General features: G+C 32.8%; 1 protein-coding gene across 1 annotated transcript; it reads left to right on the forward strand.

Moving 5' to 3' along the window:
* Positions 1-16,608: 16,608 nt before the first annotated feature.
* Positions 16,609-20,082, forward strand: LOC110882083 (protein FAR1-RELATED SEQUENCE 5-like). The gene is made up of 5 exons (XM_022130182.2): positions 16,609-16,630; positions 17,284-18,091; positions 18,185-18,443; positions 18,658-19,221; positions 19,393-20,082. Exons 1-5 carry the CDS (start codon positions 16,609-16,611, stop codon positions 20,014-20,016), a joined length of 2,277 nt encoding a protein of 758 aa, XP_021985874.1. The 3' UTR covers positions 20,017-20,082.
* The last annotated feature ends 1,416 nt before the right edge of the window (positions 20,083-21,498 follow it).

Here is a 21,498-nt window from a genome sequence, read left to right on the forward strand (position 1 = left end):
GATCACATGCTGCTTTTAGTCGTTCCTTGACTTGAATGATCTTGTCGGTTGTTTCATGCACTATCTCAGGTCCAGATAGTTGCTTTTCCCCAATTTCTGCCCAACAGACTGGGGTTCTACACTTTCGTCCATAAAGTGCTTCGAATGGTGCAGCATTGATACTTGTGTGATAACTGTTATTATAAGAAAATTCTATTAAAGGTAAGTGATCGTCCCAATTACCTCCGAAATCAATTACACAAGCTCTAAGCATGCCTTCCATTGTCTGAATTGTCCTTTCGCTTTGTCCGTCCGTTTGAGGATGGTAAGCTGTGCTTAGATTCAACTTGGTCCCCATTGCTTTTTGGAAACTTGCCCAAAAATGAGACGTAAAACGGCTATCCCTATCAGAAACAATTGATAAAGGTATTCCATGTAATGAAACAATTTCATTTACATACAATTTGGCTAATTGTTCCACACTAAAAGTTTCCTTCATTGGTAGGAAATGAGCTGACTTGGTTAGCCTATTTACAATCACCCAGATTGTATCATTACCTTTTCTTGTTTTGGGTAATTTGGTAACAAAATCCATTGTTATCAATTCCCATTTCCAAACTGGCATCTCTAACTGTTGTAACAAACCTGAGGGTTTCTGGTGTTCAACTTTGACTTGTGAACAAGTTAAACATTTAGAAACATAAGCTGCTATATCCTTTTTCATTCCTATCCACCAGAAATTTTTCTTTAAATCCTGGTACATCTAATCACTTCCTGGATGCATCGTATACTTAGACTTATGGGCTTCTTCTAATATACGGTGACGTAGGTTTCCTAATTTAGGTATCCACATTCTCTTTTTATGGAATCTCCAAATTCTATCTGTTCCTTGTTCTAATTCTTTAATCATTCCTTCTAATTTTTAAGTATCATCCTTGATTACTGATTCTTGTGCTTTTCTAATTTGATCGTTTAAATCTACTTGTAGATTTAATTTAAGAGAACGTACCCTTTTTGGCTTTTCATGATACTTTCGACTTAAAGCATCAGCCACTACATTTGCTTTTCCTGCATGATACTGGATATTACAATCATAATCACTAAGAATCTCCATCCAGCGTCTTTGTCTCATATTCAACTCTTTTTGCCCGAAAACATACCTTAAACTCTTATGATCTGTGAATATGGTAAACTTACTACCATAAAGGTAATGTCTCCAAATTTTAAGGGCAAAAATTATGGCTCCTAGTTCTAGATCATGGGTTGAATAATTCTCTTCATGATTCTTAAGTTGTCTAGATGCGTAAGCTATCACCTTTTGAAGTTGCATTAACACACATCCATAACCTAACTTAGAAGCGTCACAATAGACTACGAAGTCTTCAGTTCCTTCTGGTAACGCTAATATGGGTGCATGGGTCAATCTTTGCTTAAGAATTCTAAAGGCTTCTTCTTGTTTTGGTCCCCATTCAAACTTAATGGGTTTACATGTTAACTTGGTTAAGGGAATGACTATTCTAGAAAAATTTCGAATGAATCTTCTATAATACCCAGCCAATCCTAAGAAACTTCTAACCTCGGTTGGCGACTCAGGGTTTTTCCATTTGGTAATTGCCTCGATCTTTGTTGGATCCACATGAATTCCTTCATGATTGACTAAGTGTCCAAGAAATTGTACCTGCTCTAACCAAAACTCGCACTTGGAAAACTTAGCGTAAAGCTTTTCCTTTCTTAATAGACTTAAAAGTAAGTGCAAATGCTTTGCATGTTCCTCTTTACTCTTAGAGTAAATTATAATATCTTCAATAAAAACAATTATGAATTTATCCAAATATGGCTTACATATTCGGTTCATCATGTCCATAAATGCGGCTGGGGCATTGGTTAAACCAAATGGCATGACAGTAAATTCAAAATGGCCATACCTTGTTCTAAATGCAGTCTTAGGAATGTCCTCTTCATGTACCTTTAATTGATGATATCCTGATCTTAAATCAATTTTAGAGAAAAATCGAGCTCCTTGCAGTTGATCGAACAGATCATCGATCCTTGCTTATGGGTACCGATTCTTAATCGTGACCTTGTTCAATTCACGGTAGTCAATGCACATACGTATTGATCCGTCCTTCTTTTTGACAAATAAAATCGGTGCTCCCCATGGCGATGGGCTTGGCTGTATGAATCTTTTCTCCAACAATTCGTCTAATTGTTTCTTCAGCTCCTGCATTTCGGCTGGTGCCAAACGGTAAGGTACTTTGGCGATCGGTGCCGTTCCTGGTAACAGATGGATTCTGAATTCAACTTCTCTGTCTGGCGGTAGTCCTGGCAATTCTTCTGGAAATACATCTGAAAACTGGGACACTACTGGAATGTCTTTTAGCTCTTTTCCTTTAGTGTTAGTGATTATAGAAATCAAATACACTATAGATCCTTTTCTTATATAACTTGCAGCTTTCATCACAGAGATGAATTTAGTGGATCTAGATGGTTTATCTCCTTTAATTGTGATCTTTTCACCCCTTGGTGAATTTACTTGGATTGACTTTTGATCACATAAAATACTGGATTTATTGGCTATTAACCAACCCATTCCTAATTCAACATCAAATCCTGCCAGATTCATTGGGTAAAGGTTTGAAATAAATTTTTGATTAAAAATTTCTATTCATGCTCCCTGCAAGATTTCAGAAATCCTAACGGGTTTTCCATTTGCTGTCTCTACTAGACATTCTTGTGGTAGTTTAGTTAATGATTGATTTAGAAGTTTGCAAAACGAAGTATTAATAAAACTTTGGTTTGCACCAGAGTCAAATAATACTTTAGCAAAAATATCATTAACTAAAAACGTACCAGCTATGACGTCCGGGATCATCTTGGCTTCATCTGTAGTTAGAACAAATGCTCTAGCATTTTTAGTGTTCTTGTTGTTCGCAGCTGGAGCTAATTTCGGACAATTTGGCTTGATGTGACCTTTTTCTCCACAGTTGAAGCACAGTCCATTACTGGATTTCCTCTTGCAATCTTCTTCTTTGTGTCCTGGGGCCTTGCAGAAATTGCAGTGAGTGGAGCATCTTCCTGAATGCTTCTTTCTGCAGGTTTTGCAGTACGGTGCAGAGGTAGAACCTATGTTCCTACAGTTGGAGTTCCCAAAACGGAATTCTTGAGTAAGCCTTTGGGTTAGGTTTCTCCTCTGGTCTTCTTCTCTAGTACGGATTAATTCATCTGTCAAGGTATTGGCTAGTTCTACAGTTTCTTCTATGGTTTGAGGTCTAGCTGCCTTGACTACATGCCTAATCTCCCCGATTAATCCCCAGATGTATCGGGAGATTAATACCGGTTCAGGTGATGCAAGGGTTGGTACTATTCTAGCATATTCAAAGAATGTAGTAGTATAACCCTTACTATCTACTCCGGTCATTCTAAGGTTCAGAAATTTATTTGCTATCTGCTCCTTTTCATTGGGAGGGCAAAATTTCCTTTCTACCATATTTTTAAACTCCTCCCATTCCATGTTGTATACCCTATCACTTCTTCTTGACTGGAGGATAGTGTTCCACCATTCTAGGGCTGAATTCTTAAACAGATTAGAAGCAAACATTATCTTATCCTCTTCCGCACATTTTCTTATTTTTAAAACAGCCTCAGTCTTCTCTATCCAGCGTAGAGCTGCAATGGGTCCTTCATTGCCCGAGAATTCTATTGGTTTGCAGGACCAGAATTCTTTATAAGAACAACCATATGGCATGGTTCTTCTTCTTTTGGGAATGGGCATTTGAAGTACGGGTCCATTGTTCACGTTGTGTTCCGGTTCAGTTGGTCGTTTACTACCATGCTTACTTTTATTATCTGCTTCCTTAAAAGTTTGGATAATAAATGGCATCGCATCTATGATTCCTTGTGCCACTATGTGTTGGATGACACTATTATCCACTTGATTTCCATTGTTATTTGGAGTCTCATTATTCAGATTATCGTTATTCGAGTTGTTGTTGTTCTGGATATTATCATTCTGGTTTTCCTGATTCACTTTGTTGTCCATCTGAATTTTAAACATTTACCACATATTAATATCACCAATAATATTTGAATATAGCCAATCACATGACACACACTATGGTCAAAAGCGTCGAGCATTGCGACTTTACTCTATTCATATACTATGCATCTATTACACACCAGTACTAAATTTAAAATTACAATACCAACTGAAATTTAAAACTACACTACTAGTAATAGGCATCCGTAGTTTTTTTTCATACACATACACACATATTATTATTATTATTATTATTATTATTATTATTGTTATTATTATTATTATTATTATTATTATTATTATTTTTTCTACCGTCTCCACCATCGATTCAAGGATATGGAGGTGTTCCTGGTATGGAGGTGTAAGGGCCTGAAATGGGTAAGGGTTCTCTAAGATCTCCCTAATGTACACATCGTTGTCGAAATAGGGATCTAGAGGATCTAACCCTGGATAGGCTCCTAGGTTTTGCATGTGCATGTCTTCGTGTATCGGGTAGCGTTGCACATAGTCCCTGTTGTCGTCCCACCATGGGTCGTAATTTGGGTCTAAGGGATTTGGTGCGGGTATCCTAGGTATTTCCTCCTGATTGAAGTCATGCATTTCTACTTGGTTTTCAGGGTTTTCTATCTCCATCGGTTGATCAGGAATTGGTGGTTGTGATTGGGGTGCAAGCATTTGTTCCAGGTTAGGGTCAGCTGCAGTGGTTGCTAAGATATGGATATTAGCTATTTCCCTATTAAGCATATCCTGGGTATATGCATCAGTTTCTCTTTTAGCTGTAGCTAGTGCTCTCTGCTCTTTTAACTTTTTCATACGCTTCCTACGCTCGTGTGCTCCCCTACTGAACCATCCCCTCTTTTTCTGAGGAAATGGCTCTTCAGATTAAGCCTTAAATACGAATATTCCTTCTTCTGTATCAACAGAGTACCCTGAGAGGGAAGGCTGAGAAAAGGCACCTTTGCTCCTAGGCGAACCAGACAATTGGCGATACGCGTCAGATGGTCCTTGGTCGTTCATATTGTAAACTAACAAATACTCAGATAACACATAACAAGAAAATACAATTATGCATGTATTCCCGTTATTTATTTCCAAACACTTTGAATTTTGGCGTCAGCAGAACACTTCTGTGGCTGAATCAGTGGCTTAGCTCTGATACCAGCTTCTGTCGCAACCCCCGTCCCACTGTTACGAACCCGGGAACGGGCGGCCGCGACCAGTTTCAGTGGTATCCTGTTATTGTCTAATTTGGCAGCGGAAATTTTCATCAGGACCGTAGTTAGGAAATATTTTATCAGAGTAAAATACCACATTTCCATAACATTAACCACATGGGTAAAACCCAAGTTTTCAGTACACACATTTTCATAGGAATAAATCCTATTTTTATTTAAGAAAAACATCTATTTCTTTTAGGTAACTTTATTACCACTTTTCCAAGCCTTCAGTGCTGTCCAGCTGGCTTCTATTTGGCTTTCACAATGTGTTACCTGAAACGCGTTTTAAAAACATTTTGTCAGTGGGAAATACTGGTGAGTGAATCCCAGTTTAATCAAGTTTTAATAAAAACCATTATACAGTATTGAGGGCGGTCTCGTAATTACATTTGTTTCCAAGTTATAACAATTAACATCCATGGTACTGTCATACTCAACTTGTGGAAATGTTACTCCTTGACCAGGTGGTAACAAATTTTGTATACAAAACCCCAACATACTCATGATAATTGTATTCTTACAAATACTCAATATCTGCTTAATATATAATTACTCGTGTGAGGTTTTGTAAAAACAGTTAACACAAAAAGAGGATTACTCACATTGCTGTCTTAGGATTTTCAGTAAGGATTTCCTGGGAATAATCTATGATTTACACAAATGCATGCGTGTTAGTATAATAACCCATTTTAACATTAGTAATACCCTCCCCGAGACGGCATTCCAACGACTACGTCGGGCAGAACCACGACAGCCGTTACGGAACCCTAGATCAATCAGGCAGAGTATCTAATACGTATCCACGGGCTATAATACTTACAACAGAGCAGAACCTCGTTATTTAGGGGGGTATTATACCCGTGTATAGCTTCTACTATGTGAGAATTCGTAAGAAAGAAAAGAAATTGAGCGAGTAGACTGAAGATCCGAGGCCTCCTTTATATAGGGCCTGATCTTGACTTTGTTGCGGCCCGCGTAAAACACGACCAGGACGCGGCCTGCGTAGTAGCCCGGGTTGGTTTTAGGTGATCCGGGTCATCGCCTAGGTTCAACAGGTGTGGGCCACGTGTCAACACCGGAGCTTGCCTGATCGTTAAGTTGTCGCGGCCCGCGTAAGGGTTAACTAAGGTTTACGCGGCCTGCCTGAAACCCATTTTCTTTGTTTTTTATTTATTTTTAATATTATAACATATTTTGGGCTCGGTTTTCACATACGGGGTGTATTTTAAGACATATAGGGTATTTAAAATATTTTTAGGGTGTCGGAAAATATTATGTGTGTGTCGGTTTAGAGTTGTTATACTAACCCCCTCCAGGCAGTTCACGTGCTTTATATAGACCGTAAAGACACGAATGAATGAATCAACAAAACATTATGAGATGTTAGAGTAAAGTTCACTTTCAATATAAAAAAAACTAGTTATTACAGTCATTAATACAATCCCAATTAAAAAGTTAACCACAACTTAGAAATCAAAAGTAATACATAAAATACTTGTCTTCACCAAGTGATGTAGGAGATTAGCCAAGCATGGCCTTTGTTTGACAAAAACTCTTACGATCAATCTTGGATCCCGAGACTAGTACACACACTCTAAAGGTGGATGATGGTGGTATTTTGGTGGTGGAGTGGTGGCAGATGTGAGAGAAGTGGTTTGCCAAGGGATGGATTGCAATTGAGCCAAACACCCCTATTTATAGCTGGAAACAGACAGTTTACACGGCCCTTCCTCCTTCTTCTCTGTCTTCATTTAATGAGTTTTGTCAGTCCGTATACTCACACGACCCCGTGTTCCTTGTTCTTGCTATACTATCCAAGATTTTGCATATCTGGGAGTTGACCACGGCCCGTGTCCATGGGACACGTCCCCGTGTCTCTTGTCTGCTTCTGTTTGCCTTCTTCTGCATGGAATTTGGAGTTGGGCACGACCCCATGCCTTGGTGGCATGACCCCATGCTTTTTTCTGATTTGTTGTTTTTGGTCTTGGGGTGAAGCTCGGAGGGTCGATATGATGTATCAACTTATCTTCTTTTGTATTTATGTCGGTTTTTGCCATTAATTTGTTACTTTTGTACATTTAAGCTCTTTTAATCCTGAAAATCAAAAGTATACAAAGAAACGCACTTTTTCCAATATTAGTACTAAAAAAGGGCTGATTTTATACCTTATTTGATATAATTTGTATGTTGCATTTGGTGCATATCAAATACATAGAGGTGTTGCTAATTGTCGTCATATCTTTTTCAATATTTTGCACCGTGTGAGAGTTTTTGACGATCTTAATTCTCAACTTCTATATATAGCATCTTTACAATAACTCTAGAATTGAGATGTCATGAATTAAGAGATAGGGTAGAGACCAATAGATTAAAACAAATTCATCGATCAAAAATGAGAAAGATGGTAGAGGTGTTGATGAGTTCTGTCAGTATGTAATGGAAAACATTTAATTATGATACCCGTTAAGCATTCAGGTCAGCAGAGAATTCAGAATTGAAGCGACCATGGAGTTTGGCATGTCAGTCAGCTTGATCTGGTTCCGTTGAGGATGTATATGATTGATGGTTGTTCCGAGTTCGTTAGGGTGAAGACCTCATGATTATAGAGAGAGGGGAGGTCGAGATTATGTGTGATGTTATTGGTAATGTCTAACCCAAAATCCTCTCTAGTCTTCTCCTTAAATATACCCAAAAGGAAACCTTTATTGGTTAACAAGGATAATATGGTCATCAACTATAACCAACTAATATATTATAAGGTATTAGTCATATTTTGATACAAATAATATAAATGATTAAAATGACCATATATATATATATATATATATTAAATATAATAAATATATATAGAATCTTACATTCTCCCACTTGGCCGAGTAATCATTTATAATGAGTATTAGATATGTCTGATCAGAAGTTAATACTCATTTTATCTTTAAATCAAGAACCGTAGCAAAGAAATACAGCTGTTGAGTTATCATTCAACTCAGGACCCCCATTAGTCATATTACAACCTCAATTTAAAATCTAACCGTTATGATCAAATAAGTAAGCCCTTTAAACATTTTATATGTATTTATATATGTCTATATGTTATTATTCTAGGTAAATATATCTTGGAGATATAAAGAATCAAAACTGATGAGAAAAACTTAATTAATAGTTAATCATTCATAGTATGACATTAAAACCCGTCTTAGTTATGAGCTCTCTTAATAAGACTTATGGGTAATCAACCTTCAGTTATAGGATCCTTAAGCATATCATGAATGTATTCGATACAAAAATTTAGTTTCCTCATTTCGTTCATAAACGAACAATAATTTTTGTATCGGAATTTAATGCAGCACCTCTCGAACTGTTACTGTTCGAGGAAACATGGTAGCTGACTTTGTCACAGTAAGTCTTCTATATATATACATATGGAGTTAATAAACTTATGAATCCACTAATAAATTTTCAACAACAATTAGTGATTATTTCTTTGTAATTACCAACATATTATGTCATTATAACTCAGGTTGTTGTTATCAGTTCATTATGACTCGTCCTTGAGATAAGTCTTGTCTGCTGACATAATGATATACCCGAAAATTACATTTTGTCATCTTTGAATATTACAAAGTTAGATTAAGCAACCGGTTTGAGTTCTCACTTCTTCTTTAAATTATACTCGCTCGCTTCCTTTAAAGATATTATTATACTCTATTAGATGCTTCACATTAATCAAGACATATTTGGTGTGTTGCAAATTGAGTAATATCTAAACGAGTATAGACTTAACCTAAATTAGGCTTCTAATAAATAAATAATCTCATTCATCCTATTATCCTCTAAAAGAGATCAACATAGTTTGTTACATATGTAAGGACCCATATAAGATAAAAACTTATGGAACGAAACTAATGTCCCATTGGGTTTATCTCACCATGTTATGATGTCTATCATGTAAGAGATATCTTTGAGATATATTATATTAAAGTATGTGTCAACAATACTTTGACTTATGTAACATACACTTGTCAAAAGAATGTCATCTATTAAGGAAAGTTTGTTTTAATTGCTCCCACACATCTTGAGATAGGTACATTAATTCATTTAGTTCTTGATGAAAGTAATTGCATTAAGATTTCATCATATTTTGATGTTTACATTAACCCATATATAAATTTTATTGGCTTATAGACAAAGTGTTCTTTGACCTTCAGTTTAGAACTTTTAGGTTGTTTAATGAACATGTAAATATGTAAGTCACTTGTTAGGGAAAGTTGCTTTAGTGTTCATCTAATGTGGATCTAAATTGTTATAAGCTACTAGAACAGTGATGATCCTCAAAGAAATCTTTTATAAGACATGTAAGAAGATTCTTTGATAATTTATCTCCTCCTAAGTATAACCATTGATAATTAATTATGCTTCTTTGTGTCTTAACATTTATATTAGGATTTGGTTGAGTTATGAGCATTCTTAAGTAATTCAATCAAATCCCAACTGTTATTCTAACATACAGAATTAGTTTTGCTAATAATTGTTTTATTCTATTTAGAAGATTGATTGATACTAATCACTTAATTAAAAAAAGTAAGATTAATAAACTTTCCAATATCAATTTCATCTTTAGTCATAGAGGATATGTAATCATCAAAGTTAGTAGGATTTTAAACCTACACGATCCCCTAAGTTGATTATTGGGTATATTATGAGTTTCAATTATATAGATTAGCTCTTGATTAGGTTGCTATCATTTTCAAGATTCTTAGTGTGTAAGAGTCGGTGTAGTATGGTGTACAAGAGGTGTAATCAGAGTTAAATTCGGAGTAAAGTTTACTGACTTGTTATGGTCTAAAATATAAATATTTTTATATAATATTTCCTACACTTTTAAATAGTTTTTAAGTCGTTTTTAGTTGATTATATTTTGTACTTAATAAACGTTGTGTAATAATAATAATAATAATAATAATAATAATAATAATAATAATAATAATAATAATAATAATAATAATAATAATAATAATAATAATAATAATAATAATAATAATATATTTTTTTCTTGATTTGGAGTTGCCTTCACAACGAAATTCATACATGAATTAATTCATGTTGCATTCAAGTGGGCCCATATGCTGTTTATCATGACTCGCCCAAGGAAAATTATATGGCAGCTACATACCAAACAACACTCAAAAGCTTTAACTAAAATTACAATAGCAAGCCATCGTATGTTTTAGAATTAGATTTGGGCTGCAAGGTGTCGCAAGCCCAATTGGGTTTTGGATCGTTACCAGCTAAAAATTTATATGGCGGCCTAAGAATAAGGTTAAAAAAAGAATATACACATCGCAAAAAGGGAGATCGCATATATTATTTTTTTGGCGAATACGAACAGAAGCTGGGGGATCAAAAGCGTATCGGTTCAATATTCAGGTGAGAGGATTAAGAATCGGGCCGGGTTTGCAAAGAGTTAGTTTCTCAGTTTGATTTACTTTGTGTTATACAAACTCATTAACACGATTCATTATATGAGACTTGTTTCTTTTTCTTGACTATGATTCTTGGCTAGTTCATTTTACTACCTTGATTGAGATGAACGGTTTGATAAAGTTTTGATTTTTTTTATTATGGATGCTTGTTAATTATGGATCATTTATGTTAAAGTAGCAGACTTGATTATTGATTCGTTGTATATGCATGTCTAAAATTATTTAATCATTGTTTATTGCTTCGTGTGATTTTTGGTGAATGTCTTTCATGTAATAGGGTCATGCTAGATCATAAACTTGTGTTGTGATTTGTTGGGTTAATTGGCCAATATACCTTAGAAGCTTTATTCGATAATTGAGTAGGTCTAGGTGTTCTACTAATCTCAATAGCTGAGAGGTGCGAGATTATTGGTAGGTGTAAATTGGTAAATTGCTAGGTAGGGTCTTCGAGAGGAGTCTGAACTAGTTTCCTTGTCAACCGTTGTCTATCATGTCGAGTCGAGAACTCAAGTTTACACTAGTTTTATAGCCCGAGAGGGAGTAAATCGAATTAGAGTACTTTACATAAATCATTTAGATAACCCGAGAGGGAGTCTAGACTAACCGGTGTTCTCAACAGCCTTTAGAGCTCTATGGTGTCTTCCTGAGAAGGGTTGGTAGTCCTGTTTGGTGTCTCAATAGGTTTAGAATTTTATGATCCTGGTTCCATAATAACTTACATCCTATTAAAACATAACTGGTATCATTTCGGGATTCCAGTCTAGCTAGTCATTCATCAACATCTGAATTAAATCCAAGTTATTACCGTGTCTTAGTTAATTTAGCTAATTAGTTTTAATTAATTGCAATTTTAGGTTATTAGAACCCCTCCCCCCTCAAAACATAAAAACAATTAAGTCAAGTCAGTTAGATTAGTTAGTCGAGTCTAGTAAACGTTATCAGTAGAGTCTCATGGGTTCGATACCCGGACTTACTTAGGCTATACTGCATTGACCGTTACACTTGTCGGTTGTGTGGTCTAGGTTTTAGAGAGTCTTAGTTTATAAATTTAAAATTTAGAGTGTCTAGTTTAGGGTTAAAATTAGTTAGTTTTTATAGGCCGCTTTTAGCACATCACCCCCCCCCCCCCGCCTCGTGTATTCCTTGCAAGTTATGATAAAGACTTTTACTGCTCCCACTGACCTTAGAAGTCTTTAGGAACTCAACATGCTTAGGGTCAATATTTAATGACCAACAGATTCTAATAAAGAAACAAATTAATGACGTTAGTTGTTGTAGTTTCTCTTATTGAGGATTATGTTAGTTTAGGTAAGAAATCTGAGTGTTCCCTCAATTAAGCAACAATGAAACTTTTGTAAGAGTAGCATTAAATTCTCAGGAGACAAGTTCTAATGGAACAATGTCGAGATGGAGCAGTGTCTCGTACAAGGGGTGTAAGTCGAAGTAATGTGAAGTTTTCACTTCTCCACCTCTTACAACTTTTGTAAGTTATAATTATGACACTTAATGCTCTCACTGATCTTTGATATCTCTAGAAATGTTACAAGAGAAGTTTCAATGATGTACGTGATGTGGGAACCTGTCATACATATGTTAAACTTTATTTGATTTCCTTAATGTCTAGATGTTATAAGAGAACTTAATGTCATATTTAGAAGAAATCATATTAAGTATATATAAGAATAGACTTCTTTAAGACCGTGGACCATAGGAGACAGATTAGATAAAGGTAGATAGTCTTTAATTGATAAATGAATTATGTATGAATATTCCATTTGGAATAAGTTCCATGAATGTCAATGATATATAACTTCTTATGGACCCATAATTTTTTCTTAAGCCAAGTAATGTTTTAGGGCTTTCAATATCATGATTTAAAATCACTTAGAATGAGATTAAATGAAAAATCATCCTTCATTAACCTTTGTCATGATTTCTCAAAAAATTCGGTTTCAATGGATGGATTTTATAAGTCTCATTTGTCTTTTGTTAAATTGTCTTTTGTTAAATTCTCATTTGCATGATAACAAAAGTTGTGAAAGGTGTATATTGTCATCTTGTTCTATCTTATAAAGGTTTAAATCCAGAAATTGATAACAAATAATATGAGAGTTTAAGGTAAGAGTGACTTTATGTTGGATATGCAAACCTCACAACTGTCATAATATAGCTTAAGTATTGATACTAAATTCTAATTAATTACTAGAACATGTAAGGTATCATAAAGCGTAATTAGAAGACAACTTTTACGGTTCTTATAGCCTTAACATTTAAATTTGTCGCTAACTATCATGTTAGTTATTTGTTGACTTTTGGTAAGGAAACGTATAGAACAAGACTCAACCTATCATGTGTAGATTGGAATATTAAGATTAGCAGATTTAAATATCATTAATAGGCGACTACCTATTTTGGCCAACTATTCTTTGAATTATGGATGGTCTCTTTGCTTATGCCTAGTTTAATGACATAATTATGCAGTAAGATTCTCTTTTGAAGAACATTAGAGTTGGAATTAGTATTTGTATTTTGCCTATGAACCTTAGAAGTATCATCTTTTTAGGTTTTAGCAGTGACGCGCTTAACCTCAAAAAAAAAATTAACGTGCTTGAAACTTTATTAAAAAAACCAAAAACCTTTACACTAAGCTTGGCATTTCTTTAAGAAACAAAGAACTTGACTTGAATTTTACTCGGTAACAATAAAATCACCTAACATTTATTTTGATGGAAAGTCAACTTGAAAACAAAAGGAATAAGAAAGATTTCATTTGAAAACCAATATTGCATCAAATTAAACATACATTAAATCGTTCACATGCCAAAACAAACATAGCAATATATATGTATAATATAACCACAGGTTTCATTTTTCAACTGTAAATCACTAAGTACCGCCACACTCATATGCTCTCACTAGCAAAGTTGATTTGTGAAAAGTGTATTAAATATATCTTCAGCAAGTTTGAAATTAGGACTCAACAAATAAACCACACACGTACGACACGTGTACCAGTCACAATGTAGTATACCCAATATCGATCCTAAGGACTCTATGCAAGCACTCTCAACATACAACCATCGTCGAATAAACATCAATTTTTAATTATATATATTTTTGGGGTTTTATTTAATTAATTATTAACTACTAATTTAAACTAATAACCTAGCACGAATACCAAGACGAACTAAACTGGGTCGAAATCAGAGGTAGGAAAGCAACTACCTAGGCGTAGGATTCTACTAGTAAACTCACACACTCTCAGAATTGGATATTCGATTTTATCCGTTATTTAAGGATACATCTAATAAAGATTTGCTAAGACACACTAGATCTCCTCCCGGTCTCACTAATGCTATCCGATAATCCCAAACTAGGCGTTAAAATATTAGAGTTTAATGGTTTCGGTTCACCTCTCGGTCTCACCTACTAATATGCTGATGTACCCAAGAAAAGATCTCATTCCAGTCTCATTAATCACAATTCACCATAAGATGAAAAGGGGCAATCTATCTATTTATGGTTTTAACTTGGATTGCAAGGATCTAAAGGCTATTGGCTATGGATCTCCTCCCGGTCTCACCAGAACCCGTATACTAAAGAACTAAACAAACCAGTACCATATCTCCTCCCGGTCTCAAGGGTAACAGAACACTCGTTTTAACAAGCATAATACTCGTTCCTAGGGTTTTTCATAGATAAGAAATCACAAGCAAGTTCACAAACACGAGGTAAGCGAGTAGCACCTGAAACTTATATCAAATAACTAGGTTATAGACTCATGTATGGGTTTAATAAATAAAATATCTTACGTAAGTTAAAGATGATAAATATCATACAAAAAGTTGCTTAAAACCACCCACAATCAAGAAAATGTCAAAGTTTTTTCTTTAAAATAATAATTTTGAAATAATTTTACGCATATTAAGAGGCCAATATATAGCGGATAATTATTGTTAGTTATTATTAAATACATCAGTTAAAACTTACAATTTAGATAACTTGAATTAGAAATAATTTGAAATGGAACACTAACATGAATAATATGCTAGCACTTCTAATTGTTAAACATCAGCTTGAGCATAGATTTCATTAAGAATTTTCACTCACTTTAATATAATATTATCTTTTCTTTTGTGTTTTTGTGACAAGAACATTAAAGTTTAAACACTTTTTAAAATGACCACAAAATTTTTATACTCTGAAGTTTAACGACTTTATTTCTTTCGTTTTTTTCTTTGGGTTGTTAACAGAGTGTCATTATCGAAATGAACCAAACCAATGTCGATCGAAATTGAATTCCCGCCGAATCGCTCAGAGGATTTCAGTAATTATTACTTCAAATTATATATATGTTATTGTTAATGACTAAAGCAATCAAATCCGTCTCGTTAGTTTATCCCACTGATCAAATGTAAACTCAACATTCTATATAAAAATCTTCTCAATAATTAGAAATAACTTAATTATTTTTTATCATAAATTAAAATATAAGTTAAGGATTATATAAAATTTAATCTAAATACTCATTTCATTATTTATGTGTATATAATTTAAATATTTTAATGAAAAAAAAAGAAAACAAAGACAAAATTCATGTAATCTTTAAAAAAATATAGTTTAAGAAATTGATGCAGTGATAAATCGGGATAATGTATAACAATTATTTATATTTATATATTATTAGATATCATTAATTAATAATATTAGAGATTAATCTGATATATTAATATAGTATTGATTTAATATACCATTTAATTTAAATACTCATTTAATTATTTATATGTTTTTAATTTAAATATTTTAATAAAAAAGGAGACAAATATAAAATCCATATAATCATTAAAAAATAAAGTTTAAGAAATTGACGCAAAGATAAACTGGGAGAATTTATAACAATCATTTATATTTATATATTATTAGATATATTATATTATATATTAATAATGTTAGAGGTTAATCTAATACATTAATAGTATTTAATTTAATATATAAATAAATAAAATAAGAGAATGCCATATTACATTAGATGAAAATAAATAAAATAAGAGAATCTCATATGACATATTTCTTTATTAGAATTAGTGGGTGTTTGGGGTTGAGTTTTGAAGGAGATTTTTAGATTATTGAGTCTTGAAATCGTAAATATTGAGTGTTTGGGTAAAAAAAATTAAAAAATTGATTATTTGCGTTTAGAAAGTTACAAACGCAGTTTTCCAAAAGCAGTTCCCCCTCTTACTGCAACAAAACGCAGTTTTCCAAAAAATGATTATTTGCTTTTAGAAAAGAATTTTCACTTGTTTATTTTTTAAATATATATTTGCCAAACATCAAATAGTTGATTATCTGATTATTATGATATCAAGCAACATAATTAAATCCAAACACTATCTTTCAAAATCACGTTTTGTTACAGTTAATTATCTGATTCTAATTATTCAAAACGTATAATCTATTTTCAAAACTCAACCCAAACACCCTCTTAAATACAAAATCAATTAATTAAAATTCATGCAAAACAAGTATAAAATTCGTGCTTCAAGGTGTCTTTAATAATTCATCCAGTAGATATTGCGTATATTATCAGCAGGTATGTATGGAGTATTGTATTTATGGGTAAAGATCAAATAGGAAGTTTATTTTGGCTAGGAAGTATAGGAAGTAATCTTAGCCGTTCATCATATTTTTTTAAATTTTTGTACGCGGTGGCATTTTCGTCTTTTTACATTATCATATCTTCGTTCTAATTCAATTACAGATTCTGTTACTTCTTTTCTTAGTTCATCACTCTCATAACATAATTGAAGGTTCTGTAACCCTAAATCACCGTCGATTGCAAATTCATCTCTTTTCAAACATTAATCTTGTATCGTTCGTCAATTCGATAACTTCAATGTCTTCTTCAAACTCTGCTGGTATGTTTAGCTTCAATTCGGAGTAAAATTTTGTTATTTTTTCTGAATTTCTTTGTTTTACGTTTTATAATTCGTGGTTCTGTAAGTAATATTTGATTTTTCATAAGTTTAATAGTTATTGTTGTATAATTAAACATAATTTGTTTGTTTTTTTTCTTCATCATTTATTGCGTTTTAGTGAAGAGTTGCGTTTTATGATATTAATTAAATTGTATGAATATAAAACTTTTATTTTTATGTTATATAAAGCTTTAACTGTCTATAACTGTTATTGTTGTACAATGTTTTGTTTATTCATCATTTTATGCGTTTTACTGAATGTATTGCGTTTTATGATTTTTTAGATAATAGTTCATATACAAACCTTAAAGGTTTGTATTTCATATATTATTTTTAACTTATTTTTATGATTTAATATTAAACACATTATTATATAGGATGTATTGCGTTTTATGATTATTTGTTAAGTGTTTCAGATCATATGATGCGTTTTACTGAAGCTGTTGCTTTTTATGCTTTTTATCCATATTAGTCTATATATAAACTTTAAATGTTTGAATTTTAAATTTTTATTAATATATTTTTTGGTTTATCAATAAAAACATTATTATGTAAGATGAATTGCGTTTTAAAGTTTTTTTTAATTGTTTCAGATAACATTTCCAAGTGGGAGGAACGTGTATGCATAAACAGTGGAAGAAAGTTTTTCAAACCTAAAGTCAGTGGATCCATTACACCTGCTGTTGGAATGTTTTTTAAGTCATTTGATGAGGCTTTTGCGTTTTATCAGAGATATGCACTTGCTGCAGGTTTTTCTGCAAGAAAAAATACCTCTTGGAAAAATGGTGATGGTTTAGTGAGAATAAGATATATTGTCTGTTCAAAAGAAGGATTTCATGTTAGCAAAGAAATAGATTCTGGTTCAGTTGAGAATAGTAAAAAGATTGTTAGACGTAATAGAGGTTCAAAAAGAGTTGGATGCAATGCTCATGTGAAATTAATATTAGAGAACAATAATATGTATAAAATCTACTACTTTGAAGAAGAACATAATCATATCTTTGTGGAAGATGAAGATATTCATTTCTTGCCGGCTGCACGAAGTATCGATTATGTGAAAGAAAGTTTTATATCTGGATTGTCAGCAATCAATATTGGACCTGTTAAAGCATTCAATATTATGAAAACAATGTATGGTGGTTTTGGTGAAGTTGGTGCTAGTAAAGTTGATTGTAAGAATTATAGAAGGGATTTGAATCTTTATATCGGAGAGTATGATGCAGAAATGGTAGTTAGGCGTCTTATTAGGAAGAAAGAATGCTGTCCGGGTTTCACATGTGATTATGTTATTGGTGAAGATAGAAGATTGAAAGGGCTTTTCTGGGCTGATGAGCAATCAAAAAAAAATTATACAGTTTTTGGTGACATATTTGGTTTTGATGCTACTTATAAATCAAACAAGTAAGTTTTTTTTCATTTATTGCGTTATATATTCTATTGCGTTATACATTCTGTTCTAATTTCTAATGCTTTTTTAATTTGTTTTTTATGCAGGTATGATTTGGTTTTTGTTCCATTTACTGGTATTGATAATCATTATAGGAATGTCACATTTGGTGGTGCATTACTTGGTTCGGAGACTGCAGATTCTTATAGATGGCTTTTAAGGTGTTTTGTTAATGCTTTTGGAAGTGAGCCTAAAGTTGTTGTTACTGATCAAGATGCTGCAATGAAGAGAGCTATTAAGGATGTACTTTCAAGAAGTAGGCATAGGTTATGTATGTGGCACATATGGGAGAAATTGAAGACAAAGGTATTAACTGCGTTTTATGATATAACAAACTGAAATTTTAATTGTTTTATTATTGCGTTTTATGTATTATACAATAAGATCACCAAATATTTTTATCAATAGAATTACAAAACAATTGCGTTTTACCATCAATTCATTATGTTTATCATTTTCAATATATTGTTTTTAAATTATTGCGTTTTATGTTTTATAATATTATTACTTTTTTATTCAGGTTGGTCCTGTTTTGTCTGCAAACACTGATTTTAATACAAGAATGACTCATGTTGTTTGGAATGATACTATTAGTCCAGAAGATTTTGAAACTGAGTGGCATTCAATAATGTCTACTTTTGGATTGGAAAATCATGAGTGGTTAAAAGATATGTACGATCTTCGATTTGACTGGATTCCTGCTTATTACCATGGAGAGGATTTGGCTGGTCTTATGCGTACTACTTCGAGATGTGAAAGCGAGAATTACTTCTTTGGTCAGATTTGCAATCCAAGATGTACACTTGTTGAATTTTTCACTCATTTTGAGACTGCAATGGATATTCAAAGGCATGAGCATAGGAGGAATGATCATGATACAAGGTATATTGAGTCTAAGCCCTGGAGTGACTTTGTATTGGAGAAACAAGCATCAGAAATATACACCAAAACAATTTTTAAGGATATTCAGATTGAAATTGATGCTGCCATTACAAAGTGTATGTCAAAGTCTCTTGATATTGTGGGTGATGTTCAATATTTTGAAATAAAGGATTTCAGACAGCCATGCACATCTTTTTTGAAGGTATTTTTTAAATTTATATATTTTTAAATATCTATTGCGTTTTATTATTCCATCATTCATTGCGTTTTATCATTATATGAAAATATAGTTTTATCTGTATTATAATTAAGATTCATTGCGTTTTATATTTAATTTCACTAATTTTATATAGCTTTTTAATCTTATTTACAGGTGCAATACAGCAAACAAGAAGATGGATTAACAATAAGTTGTTCTTGCAAACGGTTTGAACAATTTGGTATATTATGCCGGCATATATTTTACGTTTTACGGTATGATGATATAAATGAGTTTCCTAGAAGATATGTTCATAGAAGATGGATGAGAGATGTTGTTTCTGTTGGATCAAATCATTCAAATATTCGGTTTGATGAAATTGGTAGGAATAGTGAAATTGATAAAGTTTATAGAGAAATCGTTGTTGCAAATGAGTATGTGGTTAATAGGCTGGTTGGCGATATAGATGAGTTGTGTCGTTACAGGGATCATATTAAAAGTTATATTGATAAAGCGGATGAGGTTATGGTTGCTGCGCCGCCTCCTAGTCGCAAAGAAAGATTTGCTGAAATTGGAGGGAACATAGAAAAATCAGATTCTATTATTCGTGTGCCGATCAAAACAAGGACCAAAGGATGCGGTGTACAAAAAAGGATCAAGTCAAATCGTGAGATTGCAATTCAGAAATCATCAAAGATCCAGAAATCGTGCCGTGTATGTGGTGAAAAAGGACATAACAGTCGCACATGTAAAGATAAGGTTTCTTCTAATGCTATAGGTTCTAGCAATGCAATGTAATTATGTATAGAAATTCTGACAAAATCAGATATCAATAAGTAAAAAAAAATTTGTCATTGCGTTTTATGATGTATATGTTTCATCTCATTTTATTACTGAGTTTTATAATATCCATCATATTTATCAGTATGTTTTGGTTAATTGCGTTTTATCATACCAACAATATATTTGTAATTGCGTTTTATACATGAACAATATAATTTAAATTGTATTTTTTGATTAATGCGTTTTATTGTAACATAGATCATAGAACAAATTAAACACGAAATGATGACAACACTAAGATTCCAAAAGGGATTTCAAAATCACATGACAGCTTTTTTTGGAAAGTTGCGTTTTATGATAACAGTATATTGTTATTCCGTTTTATAGATAGAACAATATACTTTAATATGTTTTTTTTTATTATTGCGTTTTATTGTAACACATATTAAACATAAAATTAAACAAGAAATTCAAGTAGATATAATAAACATTGCGTTATATAGATAATGATAGTTCTAAACAAAGATGATTTTTTCAAGCAACAAAAATAACAAAAATAACTAGCATGATCAGCTTCATGGATCAAAGTTTGTTTCTTCATCGGATGAAAACCCTAAGCTTCCATCAGGGATTTCTTCATCACTTTCAGATTCAACCCAAAGTTCAACCTGTGAGAGTACTGCGTTTTGAAGCTTCTCTGCAAATTTGCTAGCAGAGTTGTTGATGATTGGTATTTCGGATAACTGCTTCAAAAAACTTATATCCTCACTGGTAGATATGTCCTTTGGGTCATACATCTCCACCTCACCATCGTCCCAAGTCACTGAAACTTTGAAAGTTTCTTCAATGAACTCCCAAGATGTAACCTGGGCATCTTCAGTTTCTGTTTGATTCGGATTACCATATCTTTTGTGTAGAATTCTGAACAGTGCGGCTGTTTGATCTGTGTAACAAGAAGGTGGTATACCTATTTCGTTCATCCTTTTCAAAACATTTTCATTGCAGTTTTGAAGGACAGAAGCAACGGAATGGTATTTTATTTTTTTTCCATCAAGGAATTGAAGAAAGAAATTGCCTCTTTTAACCCACCAAACTGATAGTTGTTGATTATCCATTTTAGGGTTTGTGTGTGTTGGGTATTTTGGTGTTTTTTGGTGTATGATGAGAGAAATGTGAAAATAGTTTAGGGTTTCTGTTCTTATATAATCTACTGGTAGAGGAATTTGAATCAATTTGTCTTAATAATAATAATGATTATTTTTTATTTTTTTCTTTTAATTGATATTTCCATCATATATACAGTATTTATATCAGGAATCTAAAAGGCTTTTTAAGGCTTTTGGTCTAATCATTTCTTGTCATTAAGATATCAGTTTATCTTTGCGATGAACTTTCTTCTTAAATCTTCAAGTTGTGCGGTCTGCTTGTTGACTGGTTTTTTGTTTTTAACCTTCTTGATATTTGCAGGTACTTCATATTCCACGTTAAACCCACAAT

The sequence above is a fragment of the Helianthus annuus genome, chromosome 10 (genome assembly GCF_002127325.2).
Source record: "Helianthus annuus cultivar XRQ/B chromosome 10, HanXRQr2.0-SUNRISE, whole genome shotgun sequence".
NCBI classification, from domain to species: Eukaryota; Viridiplantae; Streptophyta; class Magnoliopsida; order Asterales; family Asteraceae; genus Helianthus; species Helianthus annuus.